Source organism: Columba livia, chromosome 2 (genome assembly GCF_036013475.1).
Source record: "Columba livia isolate bColLiv1 breed racing homer chromosome 2, bColLiv1.pat.W.v2, whole genome shotgun sequence".
Lineage (NCBI taxonomy): Eukaryota > Metazoa > Chordata > Aves > Columbiformes > Columbidae > Columba > Columba livia.
In genome coordinates, this window is record NC_088603.1 from 150,633,431 (window position 1) to 150,661,125 (window position 27,695).

A 27,695-nucleotide genomic window follows, 5' to 3' on the forward strand; every position below is an offset into this window, starting at 1 on the left:
ACTTTTTTTACTGCAGAGGCAGACACCAAACCTCTTTTCACTCTCACTAACGGTTCTTTTAACAGGAAAACTGACGCTTTGGAATCATCACTCCTTAGCAAACTATCCAACGAGTTCTTCCAATTTCATTGTTTATTTGCAATACAAAAGTCAAACTTCCACAAATAGTTCTTCAGAACAAAAGAACTAAATGATTTATACATAAACAATTACATACAGCATTTATAATGCGCAATACAAAATGTACATAGTTTGGATGAGACACAAACTGCATATCATGCCAAGATTTAAACAGGTGTTAATTAGTGCTGATGGTTACATTTCACAGAGACAGTTGTAGGTACTGCCTTAAAGCGCAGAAAAGACACAGTTCTGAAAAGCTGGACTTGTCTCATCCTCAGTTCCCCACTCCTCCGTTCAGGGGAAAGACTTGGTCCTGTCTCCATATTCACAGAACTGTTCTGAATTCATCAAAAATGAAGCTGGGCACATGTGCTTCAACAACCTACAGTGAACAGGAAGCCACAGTCAGGTATTTTCTCTGAGATTCATTTACATGCTCTGTTCACAGAATCACAGAATGTCAGGGACTGGAAGGGACCTCACAAGATCATCTAATCCCCCTGCCAGAGCAGGAACACCCAGATGAGGTTACACAGGAAGGTGTCCAGGTGGGTTTTGAATGTCTCCAGAGAAGGAGACTCCACAGCCCCCCTGGGCAGTCTGTTCCAGTGTCTGTCACCCTCACTGAGAAGAAGAGTCTTCTCATATTTAAGTGGAACTTCCTGCATTCCAGTTTGTATCTGTTACCCCTTGTCTTACCACTGGTTGTCACCAAGAAGAGCCTGGCTCCATCCTCGTGACACTCACCCTTTACATATTTATAAACATGAATGAGGTCACCCCTCAGTCTCCTCTTCTCCAAACTAAAGAGCCCCAGCTCCCTCAGCCTTTCCTCATAAGGGAGATGCTCCACTCCCTTCATCATCTTTGCTGCCCTACGCTGGACCCTCTCCAGCAGTTCCCTGTCCTTCTGGAACTGAGGGGCCCAGAACTGGACACAATATTCCAGATGTGGTCTCACCAGGGCAGAGTAGTTCACCCACTAGCGAGCGTATCTGATCTATCACTCAAGCACACAACACAATCGACCTGAAGCACCCCAGCTCTAGGATGTGCTGCTGGATGTTCTTGCTCAGAGGAAGGAAGAGCCTGTCAGGACAGCAGGAAAGGCCACCCAGGCTGAGCCCAGAGGTTCTGCGTGGGGCTGGAGGGATGCTGATGCTGACACTGACACGCTCCCTGCTGCTCCGCCACTGAGCACCAGGCTCAGGTGGGACCTGGAACAGGTACCAGATATATCAGCTGCAAGACTGACACAGGGACCTTCACTACATTGCACTGTGCGTTGGGAGGAAGAGAGAAACAGGAAGAATCTCTCTCTTGGTTGTGAGTATTGGCTGGGAAGTGGCTTATTGCACAATCACTGAGGTACAGCCTATAGCAAACAGGATAAGGACCTACTGTAAGACCATGTACTAATAACACACCCTCTTAAAATGCAGTTAAGCTGCATTTAACCCTTAAACAAAGTCTCTCTCCAAGCTCAGACTCTCAGAACTTCCCTTGCATGTGAAATACAGACACTGCCTGGAAGGCCACGCTTTGGCAGGAGAGGAAGGGCAGGAAATCAAGGACTGGAGATGGCATTTCACCAAAATTGAGATTTGCTAATTAGCTTTTTTTGCCCTGCGTGTTGCAGGTAATAACAAACCTACTAAGATTGTTATTACTTAATTCTGCAGTATCTCAGAACTTCTATTTTATTTCTTCCCTTGCCAAAAGCCCCCCAGCAATGGGCTTGATCTCTGAAGAGCAAATGGAATAAACTCTTCTTAAATCCACACAAAGTCAAAATCCTTTTCTGTATTTTGTATTGTCTATTTTCTAGAAAATAAATTATCCATAAGGATACTACAACTAGTATAAGAATATTTACATGAAGTAAGAATAGTTACAAGAATTTGTAGCTTGTAGAGGGTAAAATAATTCATTATGACCCATTCCTATCAGGTAACAGCTTTTTTGTCTGTAGTTCCTGTTGGAAATCTTTTACGGAACATTTGAAAAGGGTCAATACTGCTTTTTGAACAAGGTTAACAGGTCCAACCACTTTGCCCACATTCCAGAGTAGTTATGTGCAAGCAAACTGTAGTATGTAACCACCGCAGGAACCAAGACTTCGCTCCTCTGAACAGAAGTCCTGCTCAGGGCTACTTACCGGACACATGGAATTCTTTCTTACCTTTCTTGGTAACTTTGTGTAGCGAATGTAATCTTCCAGGAACATGAGGGCACCCACTACATCTGCAGGCATTTCTGGAATCTTCTGGCTAAAATTAAACCACCATGAAGATTATATTGTTACTAGCTGATCACTTATTTGGATAAAATTACATGAAATTACATCAAATAACACTGTTTCCACTAGCTACCATATGATCACATTACAAAAAGAAATAGTATTTTAATTTTATATTTAGTCAAATACATTGTTATTATTATATCAAATACACTCTGCTAGAAAAACACAGTGAAAAAGCAGTGACAATACTACTGAAGCCCTGTTCACAGAGGTGAGACTTAGGGAAAAAGTAAAACATGGATACCTTGTGCACTGTTCCATCATTGAACGAATAAACTGTCCGATCAGGGCCAGAAATTGTTCTGTGTATCTTGAGTGAAACTGTTTCAACAGAGTAAGGAGTCCCAGAACTAAAGGAAGCCAGTCGATTTGGTCAGCTGGCCGTTTGCACACCATTCCTGCACAGAAAACCCAAACCAACACGTTTAGAAACCAGAACATATTATACAAGTTTCCTCCTGCTATAAATAAGATACTTTCTTGAGGTTCTTTTTCTGTGCCTCCCCTTCTGCTTACCCACACGTAAAAATTAAGAACTAATGTAACAACTGCATTTCTTCCATTGCGAATGGCTTAACGATTTTAAATTAAGCCATAGGACGAAATGACAAAGAGGTTTGGATTCTGTTTCCTACACCACTGTATTTAGCTTCAATATTATAACAAACCTGCTTGGATATGATGGACTAAAGTCACAAACTGAGTATTTTCTATGCAGGTAATTTTACTATCTTATCTACAGATAATTTCACATAGGTTTTCATTAGGTTGAAACAAACAACAACTTATACAATACCTAAATTTCTGTTGTACTGAAGTTTCGGAAACTGGGAAATGAGAAATAGGAAGTTGACAGTGGGAAAATATGGCAGACGTTTTGTTGTGATATAGATCTGAGGGGAAAAAAACAAGAGAGGAACACAGTTCTTCCACATATTATTTTTTTTCTCAGTAAATAATCAATAAAACAGAAAATAAAACTGTACCAAGCACCAGAATGTAAGGCTGACCTTATTTAATGGATTGTGGATGCCAGCTGCTTCCAGATAAGCTGTGATTTCATACAGGAGAGTGTTGTCCTCTTTAGGATAAGGTAGTGATGGGTTCTGATAATGGGCTTCAATGTCAGCCAGTATTGCTCTAAAAGGAAAACAAATTTATTATATTAAATACTTATTTAAATTATCCCCAAATAAACCTTACACAACGTCACGTCGTATTAATTTTAAAACTTCATAGACGTAAAACCTGTAAACGGTTACAAGCAAGAGTAAACCACCTTTTCTGGAATATCTTTTTACAAACACTATACTTATTTCAAAATCAGCACTGCCCATTTTCACTGTTCTTACTTTTCATCCAAATACAACCTAAAATCCAGGTGTAACCACATGAAATTAGAAGCTGTGCTGCCCATTATCATGGTCACACAGATTACTTGCCAAGTGATTTATTTTTGATGGTTTTGTTGGGTTTGAAGTCAAATACTCATCAAAAAAAACCTGAATACAATCAGACTCCATATTTTGCCATAGTTCAGGTTTTAAGGATTACTGAACTAACTACATCACAGTGATACATGCAGTTCTTACTTATTGAGATTTTCCAGGGCAGCAGCCAAATGCTTGGAGTCAAACCTGCAGGAATAATTTAATTCATTGGTAATCTGTCGTCTTAAAATCTGCATCTGACCAACCTGTTGGAACAAACAAACAAAAAAGGGGTGGGGGTTACACTGAGTGCAACAAAGGAAAAGTCAAACTACGGAAAAACTTAATGAGTAACAGTTTCCAGCTAAATAAATTACACAAAGCCCTCAGGACAGCTAACAACCTCCGCAGGGCTGCCCAAAGCAGGGACATCCAGAGTGGCTGCAGCAACTTTGGGGACAGAGCCCGACTCAGACCACCTGCGGTCAGAACGGACAGACCTCAGCTGCGCAGCGCAAAGCAGGAGCAGTCACGGTACTCAAGATTTACACACAGTTCAGGGCAGCAAACACAGGCAGTGTGAAGAGACCACTAAAAAGGTAACAGGTATAAAACCCCAGTTACTTGCTTGTTTTTCACTGGTAAGTGAAAATGCCTGTGCTCTTTTCCCCACCATCACCCCAGACCTTAGGGTCAGCAATGGCAGGGACAAAACCCAACAGAACAGCCTGTTGCAGTCAACCTTCCCCTTCCTCTTCCCTTCAGTAATGCACTCAAACATACACGGCACTCTGAAAAACTGGTGTTGCAAAATATCACAAAGATTAGTGTGTGAACAATGCAAGTTCAGGACATGCTACTGCTCCAAACTTTACCCTTAAGCACATGACATTCACAAAGCAGCATGGGGAGACCCAGAACTCCTGGTACTGAGCACTAACTCAGCCTTTCCAGAGCTGACCTCTAGTGCCAGACTCCATTTTTTGGCAAACTACGAGGTGTGAATCTCAATGCTGGGCACGTTGTGGAGTGTGAGCTGTCCGCACAAACGAAGCTCAGGAGCTCTCGCAAATCCAGGCCTGCTTCACTTGTGATGTTACAGAATTCCAGGTCAACATAATACAACATTGTAAAATGTATTAAAGGACATAACCAAAAAGGTCAGAGTAAATTCTGCAGATCACAAAGTCACGTAAACCTACCTTCATGATGGAGTCTAAATATGCTGTCCAAATCTTCTGAGTTTTTGCAATTGCTGCAGAATAAACCTTGTTTGAATTTGCTGAGAAAAGAAGAAGGTTGAGGCATTTAAAAAAGGACAAGAAGAGAAATAAGTGCAAGTGTAAAAGACAAAGGTTTTCTTCCATCTTGATCTGTAAGCACTTACCTATAATTCCTTTGAGAGGACTGACAGCGTTCATAAGTGCTTTTAAGGTATCCTGTACTATCCTGTCACGCAATATATTTTTCTGAAACATACTGAGGAAATTCTAAATAAATGAAAGAAATAAGTAAGTAATATCCTCACATGTGCACTCTACTCTTAATCCTGGTGGTACAAGAGCCACATTTTTTAACAGCAGGGAAAGAATATTTCCACAGTTGGAGAATTCTGTCCTTAGACTTTGTGCTTTTCTGAGTTATGCTAATCAGTGTTAGGACAATTAGCAGATCCCCCTCATCAATAAATAATACGCACTGTAGTAAACTATGACCTCAATTTTTGAGGAAGAACTATCTTCATCAATACTTATTTTCCTTAAAATCTTTAATAAGGCTAGGACTGAATTCTTCTCAAAACCAAAAAAAATCTCCTTGTTGTCACACAGAGATATTAGGGAAAAAGTAATTACATAGAATTGATACATTCTTTATATCATGGTAGACCCAAACAATGTAATTCTTTGTTGATACCTAGACAGGAAAACTGAGGCTGAGCCGAGGTCGAATTTAAGTACACACAAAGTACACACCTTCAGAAGACAATCCTTGCAAAACACTGTTTAATGTAACACAACCTTGTGTTACACACCAGCACCTATTCAAGAGCACCAACTTTCCTAATCATATCTGTAACTAAAATTCTTACCTTTGGGTTTGAACACACAGTTTTCATATTATTTTGATTTCAATTTACCATTTCAAAAATTAACAGATGTTTTATTTCACTACGAGTTATTAAACAATAAAAGCATTGTGACCTTGAGAAACTGGAGTTAAAAAATTACCTGCAGCTCCTTTACAATCATGAAACACAGCAGCCTGTCTAAACCGTTGAGACCAAAAGTACCTAAAGTATCCTGGATCTCCGAAAAGAGACGACTATTGGTTACTTCCTGATGAGTTTTGATATCATACCAGGTGTTCATTTGGTCAATGTAACATGTGATTCTAAGGAAAAATCAAACAGATACTTCAGAATAAGGTGCAGACAGTTCCTGTGATAATCTGAGTAATGAGTTATTCAGGCAGAGATTAGAAAGCCTCTCTAAGCGTCTCTCTCAAATGATGTTTAGTTGCTCCTCTCTCTGCAACAGTTTTGTTACCCTTCCCTGTTTTTTCTCTCCTATTTGCGTAACAAACAGTTTCCCTTCTTGGATTAAAATCACCACTTTTCTAGACTAATATTTAAAATTTACAGGATGGTACATTTAGTTTTAGATAAAGATAGTGATATGACAGCTATAGAAAACCTATTTGTTGCATATTTTCTTTGTATATGGTGAAATAGAAGCAATCCAAGGCACAGTGCTGTAACACAAGCTTGTGACACACAGTACTTACTTCGGGTCTGTGATCCTCAGGATTTCTCTACAAAGCCGACCAATAAATGTTACAGATTCATCCACAGGTGTGAATTTTGGTATAGGAATATGAGTAGACTGGTATATGCTTTGCCAGTCTTGAATCTGAAAAACAAGTTTTAGAGTAATTTGCAGTGTGACCATTGCATGTTTCTAATTCACTTAGAAATTGTATTCCTTTAATTTAGAAGTAGCACACTGTAAAACAACATTGTATCATGTCATGCTGTAATTTACAAACAGAATAAAGCAAAGAGAAGAACAAGTCTTATGAAAAAAACAAGCAGAAGATAAGTGTGGAGGTTGACAGAACTACCTACGCTCCTGGTGCAAATTCCATCTGCTCCTCTCTGCAGTAAGAGCAGCCACCACTTCGTCAGCTAAATTTAAGATCTATTCACTCCACCATTCGTGAAATATCACAAAAAGATCTGGTAACTATTGCAGTTCTTCTAAGCCTGTATTCTGATGGCTAACAATAGATACAGAGAGGTTTACTCTGATGTAGTAGTTATTCTCCATTTTCTTTGAGAAAGAAGGATATTTCACTGGTGAGGGATACTAAATATCCTCTTTAGGCTACTTTGCACTTCTTGTGTACAACTAAGGCAGAAAAAGCTGGGAGCAGATGTCCCACATAGTAGTTAGCACACTTCATTGAAGTCACAACAGCATGGACTGTGCACAACGGGGTACACATATACTCTACCAGTCACAAGCATCAATATCCAAATATGAAGACATTTATCAACTTTTTACTTGTTCTTGGTTTTGACCAGCACCTTTGTTCTTAAGAAGTTATTGCACTCCTGTTCCACGTTGTAGTTAATAATACGAGACACTTCCTCTTGCCAAATTTTTAAACCATATATGTTGACATAATCCTGGATATATTCAAATGACCGGTGGAACCCATCCATTGTAGCCGCCATTTCTTTCAGTTTGGGCATCAGTTCGCTTGCCTACAGATGATAAAACAAAACAAACCCAAAACTATGAACAGGTAGAATACAGATAAAATGTGAAAGGCTTCTAAATGCCTTTACGCAACAACCTCTGTGGGACTTCACTATGCTCCAGCCAAAACTGAAAAGCACTGAGAAATTTATCAAAGGTTGTTTGATACCTGAAGTAATTTTTCTTACTAAATATTTCTTCCTCCTGCTTTTAAGGTTTCTTTTAGGCTTCAGTGGATTGATCTGGGAGAGAGACTCAAAAATCTGGACAGGACCAAAACAAGGAGTTACACTCCTTATTCTATCACTGCATTCCTATGTTTACCCAGCTTATGCCTATTAAGAGTTGTCATCAGTCGTCACAGAAAAAGACAGAACTGTGAACTCAGAATTGATGGACACTTGGCAATAGAATATAAAATGTGTTTGAATTTTATGTACTCTTAGCAGTTTAAAAGCTCATTTTAACATAAAATAAGGCATTCCAAATAAAGTTTGGGAAGTTCAAAAAGTGTAATTTTTACAAAAATGGAAATCTGTACAGGAAAGTATGAATTATTTTCTAAAAGGCAGTATATTAAAAGAGGTCCCAGAAATCCCAAGATACATAAAAAATAAAATCAAAGCTGTTACACACCTTGGCTCTAGGATTAAAGATGAGTCCCCTGTGAAGAGCTAGAGCTACCCGTTTTACCAGCTCCTTCCTTATTCCATCCTCTAGTAACTGTTTTGGGTCCACCTGAGTACAAGAAACATTTTTTTCTTAAATTCAGAAAGGTATTAAAAACATAAAGCATTCCATGTGTACCAAAAAAGATATTAAGTAGTTCTGATGTAATAGGAAAGTAGTGCTTACAGATGTACTTTCCCAGCACTGCCTGTCCAAAGAATAAATATTTAAATACTTTCACCAGATTTAAATTATTCCTTTAAGTTTAATGGCAAAAGGTTTGTAGATCCCATATTCAACCTCTGTTAATGATCTGCTGAAAATGTTGTACAGTTATAAAAAGCCAGAATGCATTAAGAAATGTATATTTCTTTAAGAATGTGCACTCCTGATGTCCCAGAAGAGGTTACGTTAATGTGGGAAGAGCAGTCTCTGCCAATGGAAGAAACAGCTCTTTAGAAAAGCTTGAAGTCATTTTTCCAGTAGAAACTAAACAAACAAGTGTCACTTAGGGTGATGAATCTATGTACAACAAGAACTGTGCGTTCTTAAAAACCTTAAGTATGACAGTTCTTATCTGGATGCCAAGTTAGCTATCACCATTTGAAAATTAGTATATGAACTTATTTTTTTATGTCTTTTAGTCTTTCCTGGAGGTCTTGTTTAATGTGCTGAAGCGCTAATTGCCACCAAATGACTTTTTCCCACTGGAATAATGGGACATTACCTTGATGATACCAACTAAAGTAGTTTTCATCATGAGGATGCCTTCAGTGAAGATTGAAATTGCATGGGTTAGCTTGGCAACCTTTAATAGAAAGAGAAAATACAATTGATTGAGGAGATTCAAATAATTACTCTAAACAGAATTTCTTCCCACAGTGGCAGCTTCCTATTTTAGGTTAAAGTAATTTGCACTGATGTATTTTCAATTTTACATCTTGTTCTAGACTTACTGTACAATAATAATCTTTCTTTTAACTAGATCAATACAGGTGTGTTACCAGTAGCAAAGAACAGATCAGAGGCTTCACAGAAATTAAGAGAGGAAAGACCCTGCTGGCTACATCATGTGTGTACAAAACATCACTGACAAAACATCTAAGTTGGTCCCTTTGAGCAGGTTAGAGGCAGTTATTCCATAATAAAACCTACTGCCAGCAATGAGTCCACTTTAATATCTTCATTGATTTCATGCGTTAGCATGTTAAGTTTTAAACTATTTGGTGAGCACCCTTATGCACAGACAAGCCAGTCTTTTGCCTTTAAGACATTTACAATATAGAACAGAGACAACACAGTTCTGACTTACAATTCTACAGAAATCAAAAGTGAAAAGCTTTTGTGTAAGATAAGTTCTCCTCTACCTCCTCAAAATATGAGAAATATTACTGAATATTGCCTCCTCCTCCAACTCTACCCACACACAAAAATCAACTGATTTTACAAAGTTTAGTGAGTCTAAACCTAGTGTTCAGGTCTGAACATCAGCTTAATCAGAAACCACAGCTTGTTCGTATAAAACACCGAACAAGGGAGCACTTTGGCAAAAACTACTGGAAAAAGCTGGCATTTTAACTGATAACTGGAGACATGTTCTTTGAGGGAAACTTACCAGTCTACTCAGGTTTTTGCTCCTTATCTTTGTATATTAAAAATAAAACCAAATAATTTCAATGTCTGCTCATTCCTCCAGACAGTGCAGGAAAAAATGCACAGACAAAAAGCCAATAAGACAGAGCAGCTTTATCTGACCAAACCCACGTGTCCCCATCCTGTCCTCACATTTGAGTGTTGCAAAAAACCTTCACCCTGCTGGCTTATTCAGTCTTCAACCTTCCCCTTCTCCTGGAACAATCATTCCAAATGTGGAGAGCTTAACTTCAGACTTGGGTTTTTAGGGTTTCCTCCACAGATAAATCCCCAGATCTTCACTGTCAATTATAAATACATTCAGTTTTTCTCCCACTTCCTACAAGATAAAAAAATCAAACTTCTACAAATAGAAGAACTAAAGTTACTCATCTATCCTCAGGAAACCTAAGGTATACTCACGATAACACTACTCAATTTTATTTCTTATTCAATCAACAAATCCAATTTCACTGTTACAGTATAACTCTGTAGAGCTGTACCTATGTAAACTTAGGTTGAAGTTAGCCACCTATAAGATATGCTTTTTTTACAATTCCCCTTTTTAACTGCACCTCATATCGTGGTCCAAGTTGAGCGTAATCTCGTAGCTTGTCCTTATCAAGCCGAGTAGGCACTTCAATAATATCGTGAGTCTGAAGCTTTATGATTTTGAGAAGAGATGTAAACATGCTTTCTGGAATTATCTGTAGAACCTTTGTAAATGAGAGAAGAAAGAAACACAGTATATTCTAATTAAAAACAACACATCTTCAATTAAGGAAGAATAATTAGAGAACAAGACAATTACACCTTTCCAAATGCCTACCTTTCTAACATAGGAAACCAATTCACCAGAATAATACTGTGAAACACTGAGAAGATCAGGACTGTTTGCTTGATTGATGCGGAGAAGTGGCAAGTCAAGGGCAGATGCAAGCTATAAAGAAAATTAACATTTTAACTTCAAATGTCTGTTTTTCTAGTATAAATTGCATGCTTGAATTCTCTTGCTCTGGATCTTAACCTACAACTCAAAGCGCTAGATTCTTCCTGTGTCACAACATTAGGTTTCCAAACAGAAAAAAAAACAAAACAAAATGTTAAAAATAAAAGAAGACCAACAGTCTATGATGCTACATTCCCCTTCTTCATTTTATAAAAAACCTTACCAGCTGTGTGAGGTATTTTTTGGTTGCAATTTTACACTCCCCCCATGCTATTTCTCATCCTTATTTCTACAGAAAATAGTTTCATCTGACCCTAGATCTTCATCATGACAGACAAGGGCACAGTCAACAGAACTTTCATAATTCCTTCGGCTTCCTCTGACACATACGCAGAGGATCCCACCTGCTATTTTCTATGAAACCAATGTTAGAGCTAATTTAATACAGTCTAAAAAATCTGAATATAGAAAAATGTTGGTAAAAGGAAGTTTTGACTGTTTTGTGACTTCACAGCCTTAAAAGCTATTTAAAAAATGCTTTGATTGACCTGCAGCATTCAAGCACGTTGCCTGTTGTTCATACTTACCTTTAGGAAAGTGGCTCTGAGTTTAGTTACCATAGATGGACTGACTCTTATGCTTTCCTGCATAATAGTTGTAAAGCTGGGGTAAGAAATAAACAAAACAAATTAGCTTCTTCCCTGGAAGCTCTAATTTTCAACTCTTAAATCATATGTCACCAGCACCACTGTAATGGCACAGGAGATCAGTAAAGAATTTCACTAAAGGAGGATTTTGGTTTGAAGAGATATGGGATAGAAAAAAAAAAAATCAATAAGATGAAGAGGTAAGTGGGGCAAAAGAATGGGGCATCAGGGATTGTTAACAGCCAAGGTCAGGAAGTATCAGCTCAGCTAAATCACACCATGGAAAAGCAGTTCTCTCACATTTATCTTTCCTTGTTTGTTTTTGGTTGAAACAGTAACTCCAGTATTTTGGAGAACACCGAAGTCTGGAGATGGAAGCTTATCAAAATTGTTATAGTTTGAACAGGATAGACAGTAAAAAGTTACACCATTGCCTATCCTGCAGCTAACAACATGACAGGGATGACTGTGAATTCTTATTTGAGTTGATGAGAGTTAAACATACTCAAAAGCTCACAGAACAAGGCTTCAAGACTGTTTCTAAATTGGAAAGTTTACAGTATTAGTAATATTTATGCATGTTAATTCCCTTAAGTTTCACAAATGGTGACTGACAGAGAAGAAAAAGCTTCTGCTAAAATACCTGTCAATTAATTGCCACGCATAAGAAAGATCACCAACTATCTGCATAGTGATCAAGACTTCTTCTTTAATGTTGATAGTTCGGATCATCTGATGGAGAAATTTGCGGGTGTCAGCCAGAAATTGGCAAACTTGCAGGTTAGTTTCCAGCTGGTGAAACTCTTGGACCTATATTCGAAAAACAAATGGACCCCATCAACCAACTTGTTTTTTCTGTTCAAGGACAGCAATACAAATAGAATCAGTAAACTGACGTGTTTCTTCAGGATGTTCTTACAGTAAGACACTTAACAAATTCTGGCCTACTTCAGAGTGCATTAAATAATACCTTTCAGAGTTACTCGAGGTGTACTGTGAAACAACACATTGAGTATTCTTTATAACCCGGAAGTAGAAGAAATGTACACATAACATATAGGTATTTTTATTTTCCCTTTCAAACTGCCTTCTTTAGCTTCGAATGAATTTATTTTCAGAATTTCCACCAAAATGAGTAACGCTGCCGAATGACTTTTAACACTGAATTTATTTATTCAAAAAAACCCTAATCCTCAGCTACAGGTGGAATGACTTTTCAGGCTATATCCCTTATTTGACAATCACGAGGTCTATAAGCCATTCCTGCTGACTGTATATAGAAAACTGCAAATATCTACAGACTTAAACAATTGTCAAAACCAGATTTGTTTTGTAACTTATCTATCGGAAGTCAGTGCATATGTACCAAATGCTATTTGTCAAAAAGATGAGGTCCTATATCTCCAAATTGCTTTGCCATACCTCCTCCAGTGCCTGTATTAGCTGCACAGTTTTTCTGCCCGCTGCAGTGGAATCATCGTAGTTTAGAGACATTATTTGCTTGGAGATTTCTCTGAACCAAGCCTGAAGATTTTCTGTGTAACAACAAGAACAATTCAATCTAATCTTTACATGGATGATAAGGATCAGAGACATAGGGAACTTGCTAGTCAAAACAAACAAGCAAGCTATACCTGTAGATTATTTTAAAAGTCTTTATCTTACTCTTACATTTCTAGTCTTGCAACACGTACACTTGTAAAGGGACAAATGCTCAGGTAAGTTTCACATACAATATTAAAAAAACCAACTGTCAACACAAATGTGCATTATAAAATCTATACAAAGATGATAAAGCCCTTTAAATCATAAATTTGTGTTTTACGAATGGTTTTACAATGTCAATTGCCTTGGAAGTTGCAATTTCTATGTTTTAGCTACAAGTTTGCTGACATCAAAAAGATAAAGGGAAATATTTCAGTAAGGTAATTCTGCTTTTGAGTGGAAGCAAATGAGAAAATTGCCTGTATTCTAAATTTTGTTGTTGTGGCTTGATCAGAAATGTTGCAATGTTGCCCTTACACTGACACTTTATGCAGTGTTCCTGATCAAATGAGAGAGGGATTTACAATTCTTATTCTTAGACCATTTCAAGAAAAAAAAAAAAAAAAGATGTTTCAAAAAACAGAATAAGAAATTTGGAAAGAAATAGAGATTCATGCTTTTGAGTCCTTGGAGAACTTGGAGAATCAGAAAGATAGCACTTGGTGCAGAAGAGAAACCAAAGGAGGTTTGAAAAATGCTGCTGTAACAGAAATCCAGGTTACAACTGAGGGAAAGAATGAGAGGAGAGGTTAAACCACCCCCCTAATTAGTGGGCATGATCTTCACTCTCTCTTGTACATAGAACACAATAAAGTGAACTCCATTTACACGTGGAAAAGTGAACTGGCATTTCATAGTCTTTCCTGGCATATCTAAATAAAATGATAAAAACTTATTTTTTTAAATATGGTCATCTAAATATTAGCTACCAAAATACGGATTACACACGGAATTTATGCAGAAAACCTGAATAAGACAGCACGTAACAGACCTCTGTGGCAGCTGAGGGACACGAAAAGTTTTCTTATTATCAGTATTTCCCTCATGTATTTTCTTTTGCTGTCAGGTTGGAAATAAAAACAAAATATACTTTTTCCCCCCAGTTTCATTTTTAACAGTTACCATTTTTCTCCACTCTAGTAAGTGGTTTAACTCCTGAGAAGACGTCAGCAAGCTCAGTCATCCTTTCAGATCCCTCTTTTTTATAGTTCTCCCATTTTGTTTGTTTTTCTGACAGCATCTGCTTGAACATCTATTGAAAGCAAAGCATTTAGCTTACAAAACTGGCAGGAGAGCATACAACAATAGATGAAACAAAATACTGAAAACGGCTGGAACTGACTTACAATGATTACTACATAACTTCAAGATCTTGCCAGAATATTAAATACATTAGAAAGGAATACAGCCAGTGAGATGGAGATACAGGGATAGAGGTTAAGAGTATGATGCAGATATTGTTGATTTTCAGTCACTTATAAAAATATCCAGTAACTTTTTTAGCTTAGAGATCCCAAAAGACTCCGGTCTAATGCTGACTTTGCATATTAGTCTCTGCCTATGCAGAGAAACCCAATTCCAAAAAGTGTGCACATGAAGTTAGGCATACTCTTAGACATTCTACCAGGTTAGTATCTGAGCTCTATTGGGGAATCTTTATAAATGGCAAAGTTCATATGTAGGTGTAAGAGTTTTCTTAGCAGCCTACCCTCAACATAGACAGGCTTTTGTCTCTGTTCGAAAAAAAAGTCTGAAAAATAGAAATATGGCAGGACAAAAACACATGCAGCTTCCTCAACAGATTTTACTATGCCTGTTATCATGTAAATATAAACATGTTGGGTAGGAATGAAAACTGCAGTTATTGAGAAGACTGCAAAAGTCACTTCCAAGCAAAAGTAATTTGTAATTTTCTATAGAAAACTCATAATTACAAATCAAAATAATCCTTCTTTATGTAAGTGGACTGTGTGGTAACTGTGCTACTACTACTCAAGTCTTCAGCTCTGTTCTGCCATTCATGGGAAAACGCTGAGGAAGGCAGCAGCACATTACCTCTTTCAAAATGAACTCAAATTGTGCTGTATCCAGAAGCAGCTGGAAGAGGATCCTGGGATTGTACCTTGAGTCTGTTAGAATTTGATCCTTTATCTGGCGGAGACGTTTGTTATTTGGATCACAAGCTGAAAATGGAAAGACAACATTTCTCCACTGCTACAGAATTTGGCCAAGCTTTTCAATCCTTATAAACAGACTTTTTTTAACAGCTTGAAAGCAAAATCACTTTGCTCTGATATGTAAGTCCCCACTTGTTCTCCATTTACATGGGTCTCACCACCTGTGCACAACTCTTCCTTAGAACACACAGTAATTCAGGCTTCTGTGGTGCTTCAGCCTTCTTAAAACTCTTCTGCTGGCTTCTGCAAACTAAATGTGAATTTAGTACACCTGACTGAGAAGCCCAGAGATGAACACATCTGAAACCATTACAGAAAACACATGGAGGTGTAACAGAATCCCTCTCGCATGCCAAGAGCCCTTGAAGATAGCACAGGCATTCAACCAAGGGAATGGTAAGTCTACAGACCCAAACTCATGTCAGAGATATTACTTAACAGTCTCAGCTGAATTTCAGTTCAACAGAATAAAAACCTTGGTTTTTAACTATTCATTACCAAGATATTAAGAAGCTCACTACTGCTTTTCTTTTGGTGCCAGGTAAAACTTTCAGAATGATGCTTTCAGTGATAAGGCAGAAAAATATAAAGTTGCCAGACTTCTTCTGCAGAGTATTATACAGCAGGATCATGTCTTCTCATTCTACTTTTTATATTTGTGTCTAGCTCGGAAGAATTAATGAAATGCACGTGTGCTGTCTCAGCCAAAGACTTTAAGAGGCTGTTAGCAACAAAATCCTCCCTTGGGACATAACATGAAGCAACAGTGTAACAGGATTGACAGCTCTGTAGTGAAAGTTTAGGATGAAGTCTTACCTGTGTCTGCAGTGTGAAGCATCAGCCAGCGAATCGCTACATTGCAGTCTCGCAGGCAATTCAGCAGCTTGGGAATATTGTCTAGCACCAGCTCTTCCCTTAGACAGCCCTCTTTGAGAAACTGCTGCACCTGGCTGTGCACCCGCTCAGTGACTGCAGCATATCTGCTCGCCTTAAAATACACAAAGCTCGCATCAATATAATCCTTGTCTCAAATGGAATGCATCGTGTACAGTGTAATCGTGGCTTTCAGAGAACTTAAAGGGCATGTAGATCAAAAAAAGTGCTCTAAAAGTTATAATTACTAGTAGGCAACAGCATACACCGCAACTGCACACGTGCTAGATTTTAAAGCTAAGAGCCTACACAGGAAGCATAATGTTTCAAAAATGCAGACTTGTAAATTTCCTGTATTCACTTATATACTCTGTACAAATTATTCCTAAAAAGGGTACTAATATTTTACTGCCTATTGAGAAGAAAAACAAGAAAAATTTATTCCAGAATGGAAGTATTAGTTACTAAAGTCAGTTCTACTTAGAGAACATGGTCCCTAAAGACTAAGGAAAAACTTCTGCTCATATTGCCTGAATTTTCTAGACATTATATAGTACAGTTCTACTAGTTAAGACAGTTCTGTGTGTTTTTCCCTGAGTCCTCAAGTTAGATTCTAAAGAGGCATTTAGCTGTCATCAGTCAACTGAATAGTTGATTGGGCAAACTATCAACCAACCCAATACTATTCACTGTTTTTTAGGCATGGAAAAAATGATTTCACATATAAAGAACTAACCGCATTGCAGCATACAACATTCCAGTGTCATTATTTTAAATCAGATGCTTTTTTCAGATAGTTTTTTACATAATTTGGGAGGCCCCACTTAAAAGTAACTGACTGCCACATTCTGTCAGCATAAATGTGTAACTTCTAAAACTGTTATTTACAAGAAACCAAATACCAAAGTCAGCTTAAGACATTCCAGTACTGAAGAACATGGCAATGAGTGCTAGCATCTATTCAGTCAAGTCACAACCCCGAAACTTTTTAGGGGAAAGAAACACTGCAAGAGGACACGAAGCAAGCAGTGCTGTGAAGACCAGATTTTGAAACTTTGCAGTATCTTTAATTCAAAGTTATGTATAAATTTATGTACTCAAAGTATTGTACTTGAATGCAATACAAATAATCATATACAAGAAAAAGATCCACACATTGTTGATGTCATATACTTGAATCTTGCTAAAAATACTTCACTCTGGTTTATGTACCTGCTCTTTGACATTTGAAAGATCCAGCGTGTAGTTGAGGGCAGTTTTAGCAGCTTTGTAGGGTTCCCAAGCTTCTGCTAGATTTACAGTGATTCCCATGTAAATGCTAATAACCTAAGATTGGAAACAGAAAAGAAGTTGAATTTATATTTTTATTAAGAAAATTCATACTTCTGATTTAGCAATATGAGTGGAAAGTTACATGCTGTGGGTACAAATAATGTGAGAGAACTAAACTTTTTGGGCAGCTGTACATTTTGTTCCACCACCTTAGGAAATTAAGGAATAAGAAGAGTTTGAAACAAAAGACGTATGGTTAATTAAAGGCTTAGTTCTGACAACAAGCTGATATTTCTTTTAGTCACTATATATGATCCTTGGCCTCTATTTGTTTCCCCATGAACTGATGGCTTCTTTTTCATTCCCATGATGCTATGTAAGAGACTGACAAAAGCAACTGGGGAAATGACTATGACAGGGGAAAAAAAAGAAATCTGAATTAGTCCTACTCTAAAGATGCCCAAAGGACAAACTTGAAATGTAATGCAACTGGTATGGTGAAACTGAACAGAAGGAAGCTATGATTCCACACTGTGATTTTTAAGGAGCAAAGAGGAACTGAATTCAGACCCCTAGCTCGAGTCTGAGCGTCATTAAAAACACAGAATTGTGATTGACTTACAAGTGGTTGTAAGATACTTGATTAAAAATGGAAGTCTTGGGTTAGGGACAGATGAAGGATATATACAACTGTGGCATTATGAGCTCTGTCACACTACTGCTCTCATATTCCACCACCCTGAAGTGATCACATCTATGGGGACACTGTCCGTCAAAAAGGAAGCCAGGAAAGGCAAATGGGACACTGATCTGCTGACATGAGGTTCCCTCTCATACTGCTGAAGCAAAGGTCCTTGTTTTCTGTAGATGGCAGTTCCTCAAAAGGCTACACTTCAACTGCTAACAATGATTTGAAACCAGCCCAAGAGTCAAGTGTTCCATATGATGCAGCTAACTCATCCGTACCTGATCACAAGGAGATGTGTTGTCTTAAAAGAACAATTTGTACTATGAAGTCAAGTGAATAAAAATGCCAGCATAATAAAAAACTCACAATGTCAAGTTCTACAATAAGGCTGCAGTTTTTCAGAAACTGATGGATTCTAAAGTCTATTAAAACAGCCAGCTATTAAAGTTTCTTCCCTCCTTTCTTCACTGTTCTGCTTAGGGTACAGAAGAATACAATTTGAAAACAAATTCTTTGTAAAGTCTGATTCCCTTTGACATAGACTACCTGGGGACTCTGTTGTTACATGCTAGTCTATTTCAGTAGCACTTTTGCAGACTAGGGCTTCTGGATGGAAATCCTAACTCTTAATATTGAGATACACAGTAATGCCATTTTGATTGCTGCATCTGAAAAGGTCTATAGAATTGCATAGAGCGACAGGTTTTGCTTCTGAGTTATTTAGACAACGGCATGGAATGAATTCTTAAACAAGTTTTCAAATAACATCAGTATGGAGGGATTTGTTGGAGAGCAAGACTGCCATCCAGAGCACCCCTGACAAGCTGGTAGAATTCATCAGCAGTCACTACGAAAAGTTCAGTAACAATAAATACAAAATTCTGCCCTTGGGAAAGAACCAAACTCTTGCAACAGCACAATCTGGGAACCGACTGCCTATGGAACAGTTCTGCAGAAAAGGACCCAAGTGTCCTGGTGGACAAACTCAACATGAATCAAACATGCAGCCTATAGGACAACAAAGATCAACCATACGCTAGGCTATGTCAGCCATAGTGTGGCCAGCAGGCTGAGGGAAGGGATTATTCTCATCTAGTCAGCCCTCATGAGGTCCCATTTGGAGTGATGTGTCCAGATTTGGGCTCCTCAATATAAGACAGACATGGACAAGCTGGAATGAATTGGACAGAAAGACATTTATGGGGACCTACTATGAAAGTAGAGGCTGAAGGAGTTGTGTTTACTTAAGCTAGAGGAAAGATGACTTGAGGGATCTGACTGTGATCTTCCACTGGGAAATCCAAAAGGAAATAATGAACAAGACAGAGCCAGACCCATCTCAGACATGCACAGTGAAAAGACAAGAGGCAACAGTCATAGGCTACAACTGGGAAATTCCAGTTGTACAGAAGAAATTCTACATCATGAGATCAATTAAGCACAGCAAGAGGTGCCCACAGAGGCTGTAGATCTTCATTTTAGATATTTTCAAAACAAATGGGCAAAGCCCAAGCAACCTTATTTAAAACCTTATTTAACTGTGAAGCTAGCCCTGCTCTGAGGAAAAGGCTGGACTAGAAGATGCCTTTATTACCTTCCAGCCGACATTTTTATATGAATCACTTTACCACAAAGGTATGAAGAGTGGCTGATTTAAACATTTTAGACAATAACTGATATTTTCAAAGGACAGCTTTCCATACTTATCCAGAAGGTTTGACTCAGATTGCTTCATTCTGAACAAAGTAAAATTTCCCCAGAGAAGAATCTATTCTATTCTAGCTGTAAAAAACAGGTAAATTGTTCCTAAAACATTACATCCAAGGAACAGTTTTAAAACAGAACTGAATTATTTTTTTACCCAATTATCTGGAAAGTATTTATCCACTATCTCTCTCATTTTTGCTTGTTGAGTGTGAAGAATGGAAGGGTCAAAATACAGTATCACATAGAGCATAGCAGCCTGAGTAGCCAGGGCAGTGCTGCGGTGTTCTGGTAATGGGTATGCAGAAACCTAAGAAAAGGGAACAAAATAAAACAGAAATCATATAATGCAACATAAACTGCTTGCAAATATTATGGAGCACAGTAAAGAGTAGAATACATAGGCCCTTGGAAGCAAAGAGGCTATGTAAGCTGGACATGTTTACACATGCAGCATATTTACCATATATATTTTTTAGCCTACAGAAGCTGACTGTGTAGACGTCTGATAACTTTAACAGGCTACAGAAGACTTTACTGTGCTGTAAATGAGTCAAAGGAGAGATGAACTGAAGAGCTTAAGATGTCTTGAAAGGAGAAGAAATAACTATTTTATATGCTTAGTCATCTCAGATAGTAACAAGGCTTAATTTAGTCAAAGAGGCTTCAGATGCAGAAGATGCAGATAATTTAATTATTCACCATGTACCAGCAAGATCAAAAATATTCAAATTATCAACTTAATTTTCCTTTAAAAAATATATAGGATATTAAAAGACCTCCATACTAACAAAAAAGTTGGTATCAAAATGGTATTCAACAAGACAATGATTTGTCATTAGGAAAACTGTTCTTTGCTTTTATTTAGTAACATTCTATAATGTTACTTTTCTTTAATTTTTCTTTAATTTATAATAATTTTATAATGTTAATTTTCTTTAATTTTGTTGTGTTATTTTATTAGATTAAGTGTTCAGACTACTAGGAAAAAAAAGGAGGCTTCTGCCCACTGCCATCAAGAATAAGCTGCAAGTATCAAAGGAAATAACACGTCAGATACAACATAAACTAGTAAAACAAACTGTGTTCAGTTTGGCTTGAGCTGAAGATTTCTACCCTACTTTTTGTACTACATTTGGAAATGTACTACATTTGTGATTTATTTTAATCTGGGTTTCATGGTTGAGGAACTAACCTAAGAAACCATTTTACATTCAGTTTTAGATCTCTCCTTCTCACAGTAACTGACCTGGTTATAAATGTCATCTGAGCGTAGGCGGCCAATAACCATGCTAATGAATGTTTCACTTATGGGTACCCTGCTGAAGTAACTCTCAGGGTAGTTGGGAGGTCTTTTAGCTCCAGGTTGGCTCGAGTATCCAGTGCTTCGAAGCAATTTACAGATGTCATCTAAATTGGAATCAGCAGAGGACCGGGCTGCACTGTTTTACAAAGGAAAGGAACAAAAATTGAGCTGTACAACCTAACCATTTCCTCTTTTCCCTCCCCTTCTAACCATGCCTTCTCTCCAAGAAAATGATCAGATATTAAGGTCTTGGAGATTTTTGGTTGCTTACTCCACAAATATAATGTTCACCATATTATAGAAGGACACAGACAAATATCCATACTGGAATCCCAGATAAGCACACAAAGCAGAAACAGAACTGTATCCAGGAACAGAAACAAGTAGCTTTATATTCAGAGGAGAAGTTTTGTTCCAGGTTTATAATTTCTTTTTACCTCCTCATTTCTGAATTTCCCTTGTTGATCCACTTCTGCATTCCAGAGTTAAGGAGTCCTCTCTCATTATATACTGAGATACATAAACATGGTCGAAGCAGCATAGGAACAGGATATCCCCTTTCTTTTATGAGTGAAAGGATTTGCACTGATACCCTTTGAGACCCTGTCATACAATTATGCTGTCAGCCTACCCTGGAAAATTCATTATTGATTTGACTAATCAAGCATGGTAACCACAAGAAGTATGACTTGCAAAACATTTGTCATTTAGCTACTCAGGACTTTCCACCAAGATTTGCTCACACATTTGGGAACCTATGATACTTTCATAGCTGACACTTGCAGTATTAAAGCTTTAGCTGAAAGTTTATTCATCAGTGGGTTTCGAATTTCTATTGTGACAGCATGAAAAATTCTTTTGCTCCAGTTTTGCAGTTAGACCTGAAGACACAGCTAAAGCAAGAAGTTCTTCCAAAATTCAGAGAGCTCTGCTGAGTTAACAGCCTACCTGCATATAGCCAGTCAATCAAAAAGGTGCCCATTTCACCATTTCTCTTAATTCAATAACCTAGTTAACTGAACAGACTGCATGTTGCATCCTTTCAGCCTCGAATGCTTCTGCATACATCACCTGTATCTGTAGTAGGAAACCAACATTCTCTCTCTGACTTCTCCTTCAATCTTCTGGTCCACAACCAGTAGCATGACTCCATATAAATAGAGCGCCTCACACTGTTTGGAAAAAGAAAGAACAAAGGAAGGAAATAACAGAAACACATTTTTGTAGTAACATTTAAAGACAAATGTGTATTGGCAAACTAACCCAACAATAAAATCAACAAAATAATAAAAATGGCAGGCTGTAGATTTTTGGTCTTAGTCCTCATTAAAGTGAGTCATAGCATTTCCATGCATTGGGTAAACTTAAATCTTTGTCTAGTTTAGCACAAAACTAGTTGGTTCATTTTCTACTATTACAAAACTGTTCAGAACTTACTAGAAGCTGTTTTCCATCTTCATTAAGGAGGACTGTTTCTAATGTTTGCTGAATGTAAATTCCTTCATTGAGGTCATCTAAATACCTAGGAATCATAACAAAGAGTTGGTCATTGACTATTTTGCTCTCAACTCATGTGTCCTCAGAACTCAGTTGGTCAATTTTCTCGGAGAGTCAACAGACACATCAGAACATTTCCCTGCACAAGTAGCATGGAGTTTTTCAGACAAAGGAGATGCTCTACTGTGAAGTGAGAGGCTGGAACTCCTAGCTAGAGCCACGCGGTTGGCAAAAGCCTCCTTCCATATCCTGGTGGTATAGGTGAAAGACACAAGAGAATACTTTGTAACTCACAACTAACATCCTCTTAATCTTCTTATGGGTGGATAACAACCTGGGAAGAGAGTACTGAGAAGGCTTCCAATCCAAATCTTAGTAAAACTGCCATATTTTCAAGTTACATCAAAAATATATCCTGGAAATACCATAAAGTGATATCAAAGTGCAGTTTGGAAGGCAGAGCTAGAAATAAGAGTATGTTAATTCTTGATAAAGAAAAGATTTTTTCCTATTAAAGGATCTTCCAGTAACACTACTTTTTAATAAGTAATGTTAAACACTTAATATTTTAATGTATCTTTTCATTTAAGATCAATAACAAAACAAATCCTTACACTTCAGATTCTCTGGACATTTTTTGGTCGAATGTTTAATGAACATTTCATATTGTTTTCTACAGGTGAGAGCAGCATACTGGAGAATATGGCAACTCCACCGAAAAATTGAGTTCAGGAAAATAACGCCAATGAAAGTTAAAGAAAAAAAGCTGCCTGATACTCTGTTTTGCAAGACCACAAAAAACGTAAGTCTAATAACATGGTATCTCCTTTTATTAAAAAAAATCTTCAAGACAATCTCCAAGATAAAGAAAGAAAAAGCTCTAGCTTAAAATTGAGGAAATGAGATAGAGAGCTTAAATGTTTTCAAGTCATATATTGAGGCAGTAAGCCACAGTAGGAGTAAAAGCCTGTGTTCACTCCAGCCATCCAGGTTTCCAGGTGCACAAGAACATGTTTCAGTAGCAAGCATGTTGGATATCGAAGGGAAAAACTTCTCATTATTAAGACTATACAGTAATCTAGTCTTTAAGAAAATCCACATGTATTTAAGACACCATACCTGTTTAAATCTACAATGTATTTATGTACACTCTGAAAAGCTAGGTAAAATCTTGTCAAAATTTCAATGTTGTTTTCACGAAATTCTTCATCTAAATCCAGTAACTCAGGTTTGGCTTCCAGTTTGCCCTCACATATCTCAGGCCCCTAAGAAAAGAAATTCACCTTTAGAGACAATATTTGACTTATCTTCAGTAAGACATAGAAGATGTACAACCACCCACTGTGTGCACAGCACCAGAATTAATATTTCTTACTAGAACAAGCTACTTTATGATTGAACATTGATTCCATAAAGATGAGTTTTACACTTTGTTACGATCTACAATAATTTTATATATGGTTTGTCCTAGGCAACCAATGGAATAGTTAATGCTTTGGGTAGAGCCTCAATGCAATCTGATGCACTGTGTGCTTTTCACAGTGCTAATGATCTCCCTGCTGGAATTTTTTCCTTTACACATTTGATCTGATTGATTTCTCAGACAGAAATCATAACACTGAAGCCTCTCAAAGCTTTGTATCTTCTCATACATTTAAACTGCTTGAAAGTATTAGAGAAGTATTGACCTGTGGTTTTTTGTTTGAGGTTTTTATATTTTTTTTAAACAGACTCCCAAACTATCGCAGCACTAGTCCCCCCAGTTATGCAGAAACCATGTCACTAACAACTGTGGGGCAAAAAGGGTTGGGACAAAGAGCCTGGCTTCCTTAAAGCAATGGTACAAACTTTTCTAACCATCTACTGCTGTTAACATTTCTTATAACCACCATTTAGTCTTACCATCACTAGGTAAATGAAGATATTGTTAATGTTTAATTGAAAATATTATTAGAATTTAATGGAAAATACAGTTCACGTCATTCCACAGTCCACTTACAACAGCACGAGATCATGGCTTAAAAGGATTTAGTCAACACCAACTCCACAAAAATAACTTAAAGTAGAGTTAAACATCAAGCTTAATACCCAGCTGACAATATCTGTGTGGTTTAAAAAATGCTCTTCTGTTTCTCATTTTTGTGCAAAATACCTACATAAAAAAAGGATAAAAGCAGACCCTGCACTGCCTATGAAGTTCAAGCAAACAGCCTGAATTTTCAAAATCTCAAGTATCTTCTCATTGTGTAACTCTATGAAGCATGAATAGAGGAATGGCACATTTGTGGTGAAAATATCTGTAAATTCACTAACATCTGCTTTGTCAGTATATCCTTTATGGATTTTTGGGTGATTACTCTGAAAAGCAGCAGCACTGTTGTGCTTCCTTAGCATTCAAAAATCTTACAGTTTCAAGGACACTTGTGTTTCTCACCAATTCTAACCACCTGCTTTTAAATTTTCAAGCCATTTGTGTAAAAAAAAAACCAACAAACTTCTAACAAGCACTTAGATCTAAAGGTATCTGGGAAATTCTTTGTGTTGAGCATTTTCATTGTATAAGGTTCACAGTTAGTGCTTGAAATTTACAACTCTTACTAAACTAAACTAACAAACAAATCCCCCTATTGCTTTATTATTAGCACTTCTTACATCGTACAATCCAGACAAAGTCAGATTAGATACTCTCTATAATTCTTTCTTAATCATGCTGGGGAATGTCATAGGAAAAGAGGTACTTCAAAAAGCTGAATTTTGTAAGAGAAGTAAGTGCTTTTCATGGACACTAATCTCTGATTTGTTTATTCAGCACATGTGACAACTCCAGTGAATGAACAATCACGGTACTGTCAAACAGGAAAGCAGAAAGTAGATTTCATGGCTGCAAAGAATAAGCTACAGAAAACCAAACGAAGATGGGTGTACTGCTCCAGAGGAAACCAACCAACTGCACAGGCTCAGAACCTGTTGGTGAATGTATAATCTAAAGCTTCTGCAAATACTAATAATACTAATAATAATAAACAAAACCAACAAACAAACAGAATCCAATACTCAAGTCTTATATAATCAATATCCATCAAAGTTCACAGGCCAAATGACTCATCAAACATTTAGAAATGCGCAGCCAGGATTGCTCTTGTATGGATGCACTTAAAACTGCCTCCTTCTTCATGTCCTGATACTCTCAGTGCATGTACCGGTTATACTTATATCCTGCCAAGGGACCTAAGTACAGAACCTTTCCTAAACTGTTTCTGCCCACTAAAATGTGTAAGATAAGGCTGAATATAATCCAATATATATAAAGTACAAGATAGCCCAGAAACGGACGATTGGCATGCAAGCATATCCCAACTGCTATCTCAATTTGGTGAATTTTTGGTAAAAACTAAGTAGTAAGTCATGATAGTCAACTCTGAAGCACGCTATGAATAAACACAATAATCAGGAAAGGCTATTTCGTAACCTGAAGCATCCTCATGCAGGACAGCAATGCTTTCAGGAGAAGCTTAACAATAAAAGGACTTACCTTAAAATAACTGAAATCAAATATGATATCCCCATATTTCTGTTGATCAGCTTTGTCCTTTAGCCTGAATACACCAGGAATAAATTCAGAAAGTCTCAGAAGTTCAGCAATGATGGCATTTCCACAGGAGACAATCCGAAGAATTGCCTGACCACAGAGATTGTTTTCAGCTAGAAAATCGACCATTGTGGAGCGGGCCGTGGCAGCGCGGCACAGTCCTGCAGTCAGATTCTGATCGTTAGTCTTGAGGTTATCGGAAGAAGAAAGTCTGATGAGGAAACTAGCTGCTCCATTAATAACCTGAAAAACAAAACCACACACCTTCAAAGTGGTTCATATTTGCATTTGTGATAGTTGAATATCTGCGGATTTTTAAGCATACTGTCAAATATTTCAATTTATGCAATCTAAATTATCCGCAGCTTTGTAAAATGAAAAAAATGCATGGAATTCATCATCAGCACATACAGCATGAGTCAGTCACCTCTGTGACCCGGCAAGGGAAGCACAACCTTTTGTACAAAATAAGTCAAAAACAACCATTGAGGAATGAAATGATCTCAAACACTGCAGCAATTGAGACTTTGCAAGGAAGTGAATGCAAGGAAAGCAAAAACATTTTAAAAGATGTCTTTATAATAGTCACTGAAAAAATACAACCAAATTGTCTGTAGCAGGCTTTAATAACAAGGAAAACTTCTATAGCAAATGGAAACAATCCAGTTTCATTCCTTTATTTATCGCTGAAGGGTTGGCTTCTGCATTATGTTTGCATTTCACGGTCAATTTTATTTAACACGTTTCCTGCAAGACACAGCACGCAGCACCGCTAAAATTAAGCTTTTACATTTAGAAACACTTATATAGGAGCTTATGAGCTGGCTTTCCTTTTCAGCAACAACTTTCCGAGACAAACTGCAGACGACAGCGCCTTTCCCGCCCCACAACCAGGACCAGGAGTCCGGCCTTCCCGTCAGCGCGGCGCAGGGCGCCACCGCCGCTGAGGAGGCTCCTCCGCAGGGCCCCGCAGCCGCCGCACCGAGCTTTCAAACCGCCCCCCGCCCTTCCCCGCCACCGCGGGTCGTGGCACCGCCTCCCGCGCTCCCTCACGGTTTGAACCCGCCTCGGGGCAACGGCCGCGGCGCGAGACCAACCGCCAACCGCCTCGGAGCGGCGGCGGCTTCAACCCCCGCTCCCGCCGCCTCTCCTCACCCAGCGGCCCCCCCGCCGGTGCCAGCCCCGCTCACCCTTCACCCGCCGCCGGTGCGGTGAGTGGCGGCAGCGAGGAGGGTGCTCCGCTCCGTCGGCTGCGGCGGCAGGTGAGGCGCGGGCAGCGGGTGAAGGAGGGAGGCGGCGGCCCCTCCGTGCGGCGCGGCCGAGCCCTCCCATCACATGACGGCGCCGTCATGTGCAGAGGCGCCGGTTGATGAGGCGGTTCCGCTGCCCGCCTGGACCGTCTCTCCCGGGCCTCTGCCGCACAGACGGTCGGTGCGGGGGCCACCCCTGGAGCAAGAGCCCCTCAGGCCTCGGCGGCCGGGACCAGGTGAGCAACAGCCGCTGGCGGGGCGGCTGCCCTCGCTGCTCTGTG

The 27,695-nt window shown here is 38.4% G+C and overlaps 2 protein-coding genes across 4 annotated transcripts in view; one reads left to right on the forward strand and one right to left on the reverse strand.

Moving 5' to 3' along the window:
- Nucleotides 1-114: 114 nt before the first annotated feature.
- Nucleotides 115-27,518, reverse strand: WASHC5 (WASH complex subunit 5). 2 transcript variants are annotated; one of them, XM_065054371.1, is made up of 29 exons: nt 27,355-27,518; nt 26,108-26,407; nt 23,695-23,840; nt 22,516-22,600; nt 22,150-22,250; nt 21,022-21,214; nt 19,930-20,082; nt 17,321-17,434; nt 16,052-16,223; nt 15,114-15,241; nt 14,181-14,310; nt 12,936-13,048; nt 12,157-12,323; nt 11,454-11,529; nt 10,747-10,857; nt 10,493-10,633; nt 9,013-9,093; nt 8,253-8,354; nt 7,442-7,621; nt 6,640-6,764; nt 6,084-6,246; nt 5,243-5,345; nt 5,058-5,137; nt 4,018-4,121; nt 3,436-3,565; nt 3,222-3,318; nt 2,670-2,823; nt 2,306-2,393; nt 115-505 (listed from the first exon to the last, which is right to left on the reverse strand). In XM_065054371.1, exons 2-29 carry the CDS (start codon nt 26,291-26,293, stop codon nt 449-451), a joined length of 3,480 nt encoding a protein of 1,159 aa, XP_064910443.1. In that variant the 5' UTR covers nt 26,294-26,407; nt 27,355-27,518; the 3' UTR covers nt 115-448. The 2 variants fall into 2 exon arrangements, with proteins under 2 accessions (XP_064910443.1, XP_064910442.1); XM_065054370.1 differs by having other exon boundaries at nt 27,320-27,496.
- NSMCE2 (NSE2 (MMS21) homolog, SMC5-SMC6 complex SUMO ligase) overlaps nt 27,408-27,695 on the forward strand; it is a 134,072-nt gene continuing 133,784 nt past the window's right edge. The window contains exon 1 of one of the 2 annotated variants that reach the window (XM_065054385.1): nt 27,408-27,650. In XM_065054385.1, the coding sequence (XP_064910457.1) occupies nt 27,500-27,650 (151 nt within the window). In that variant the 5' untranslated portion in view covers nt 27,408-27,499. The remainder of the gene's footprint in view (nt 27,651-27,695) is intronic. The other variant, XM_065054386.1, reaches the window with a different exon arrangement.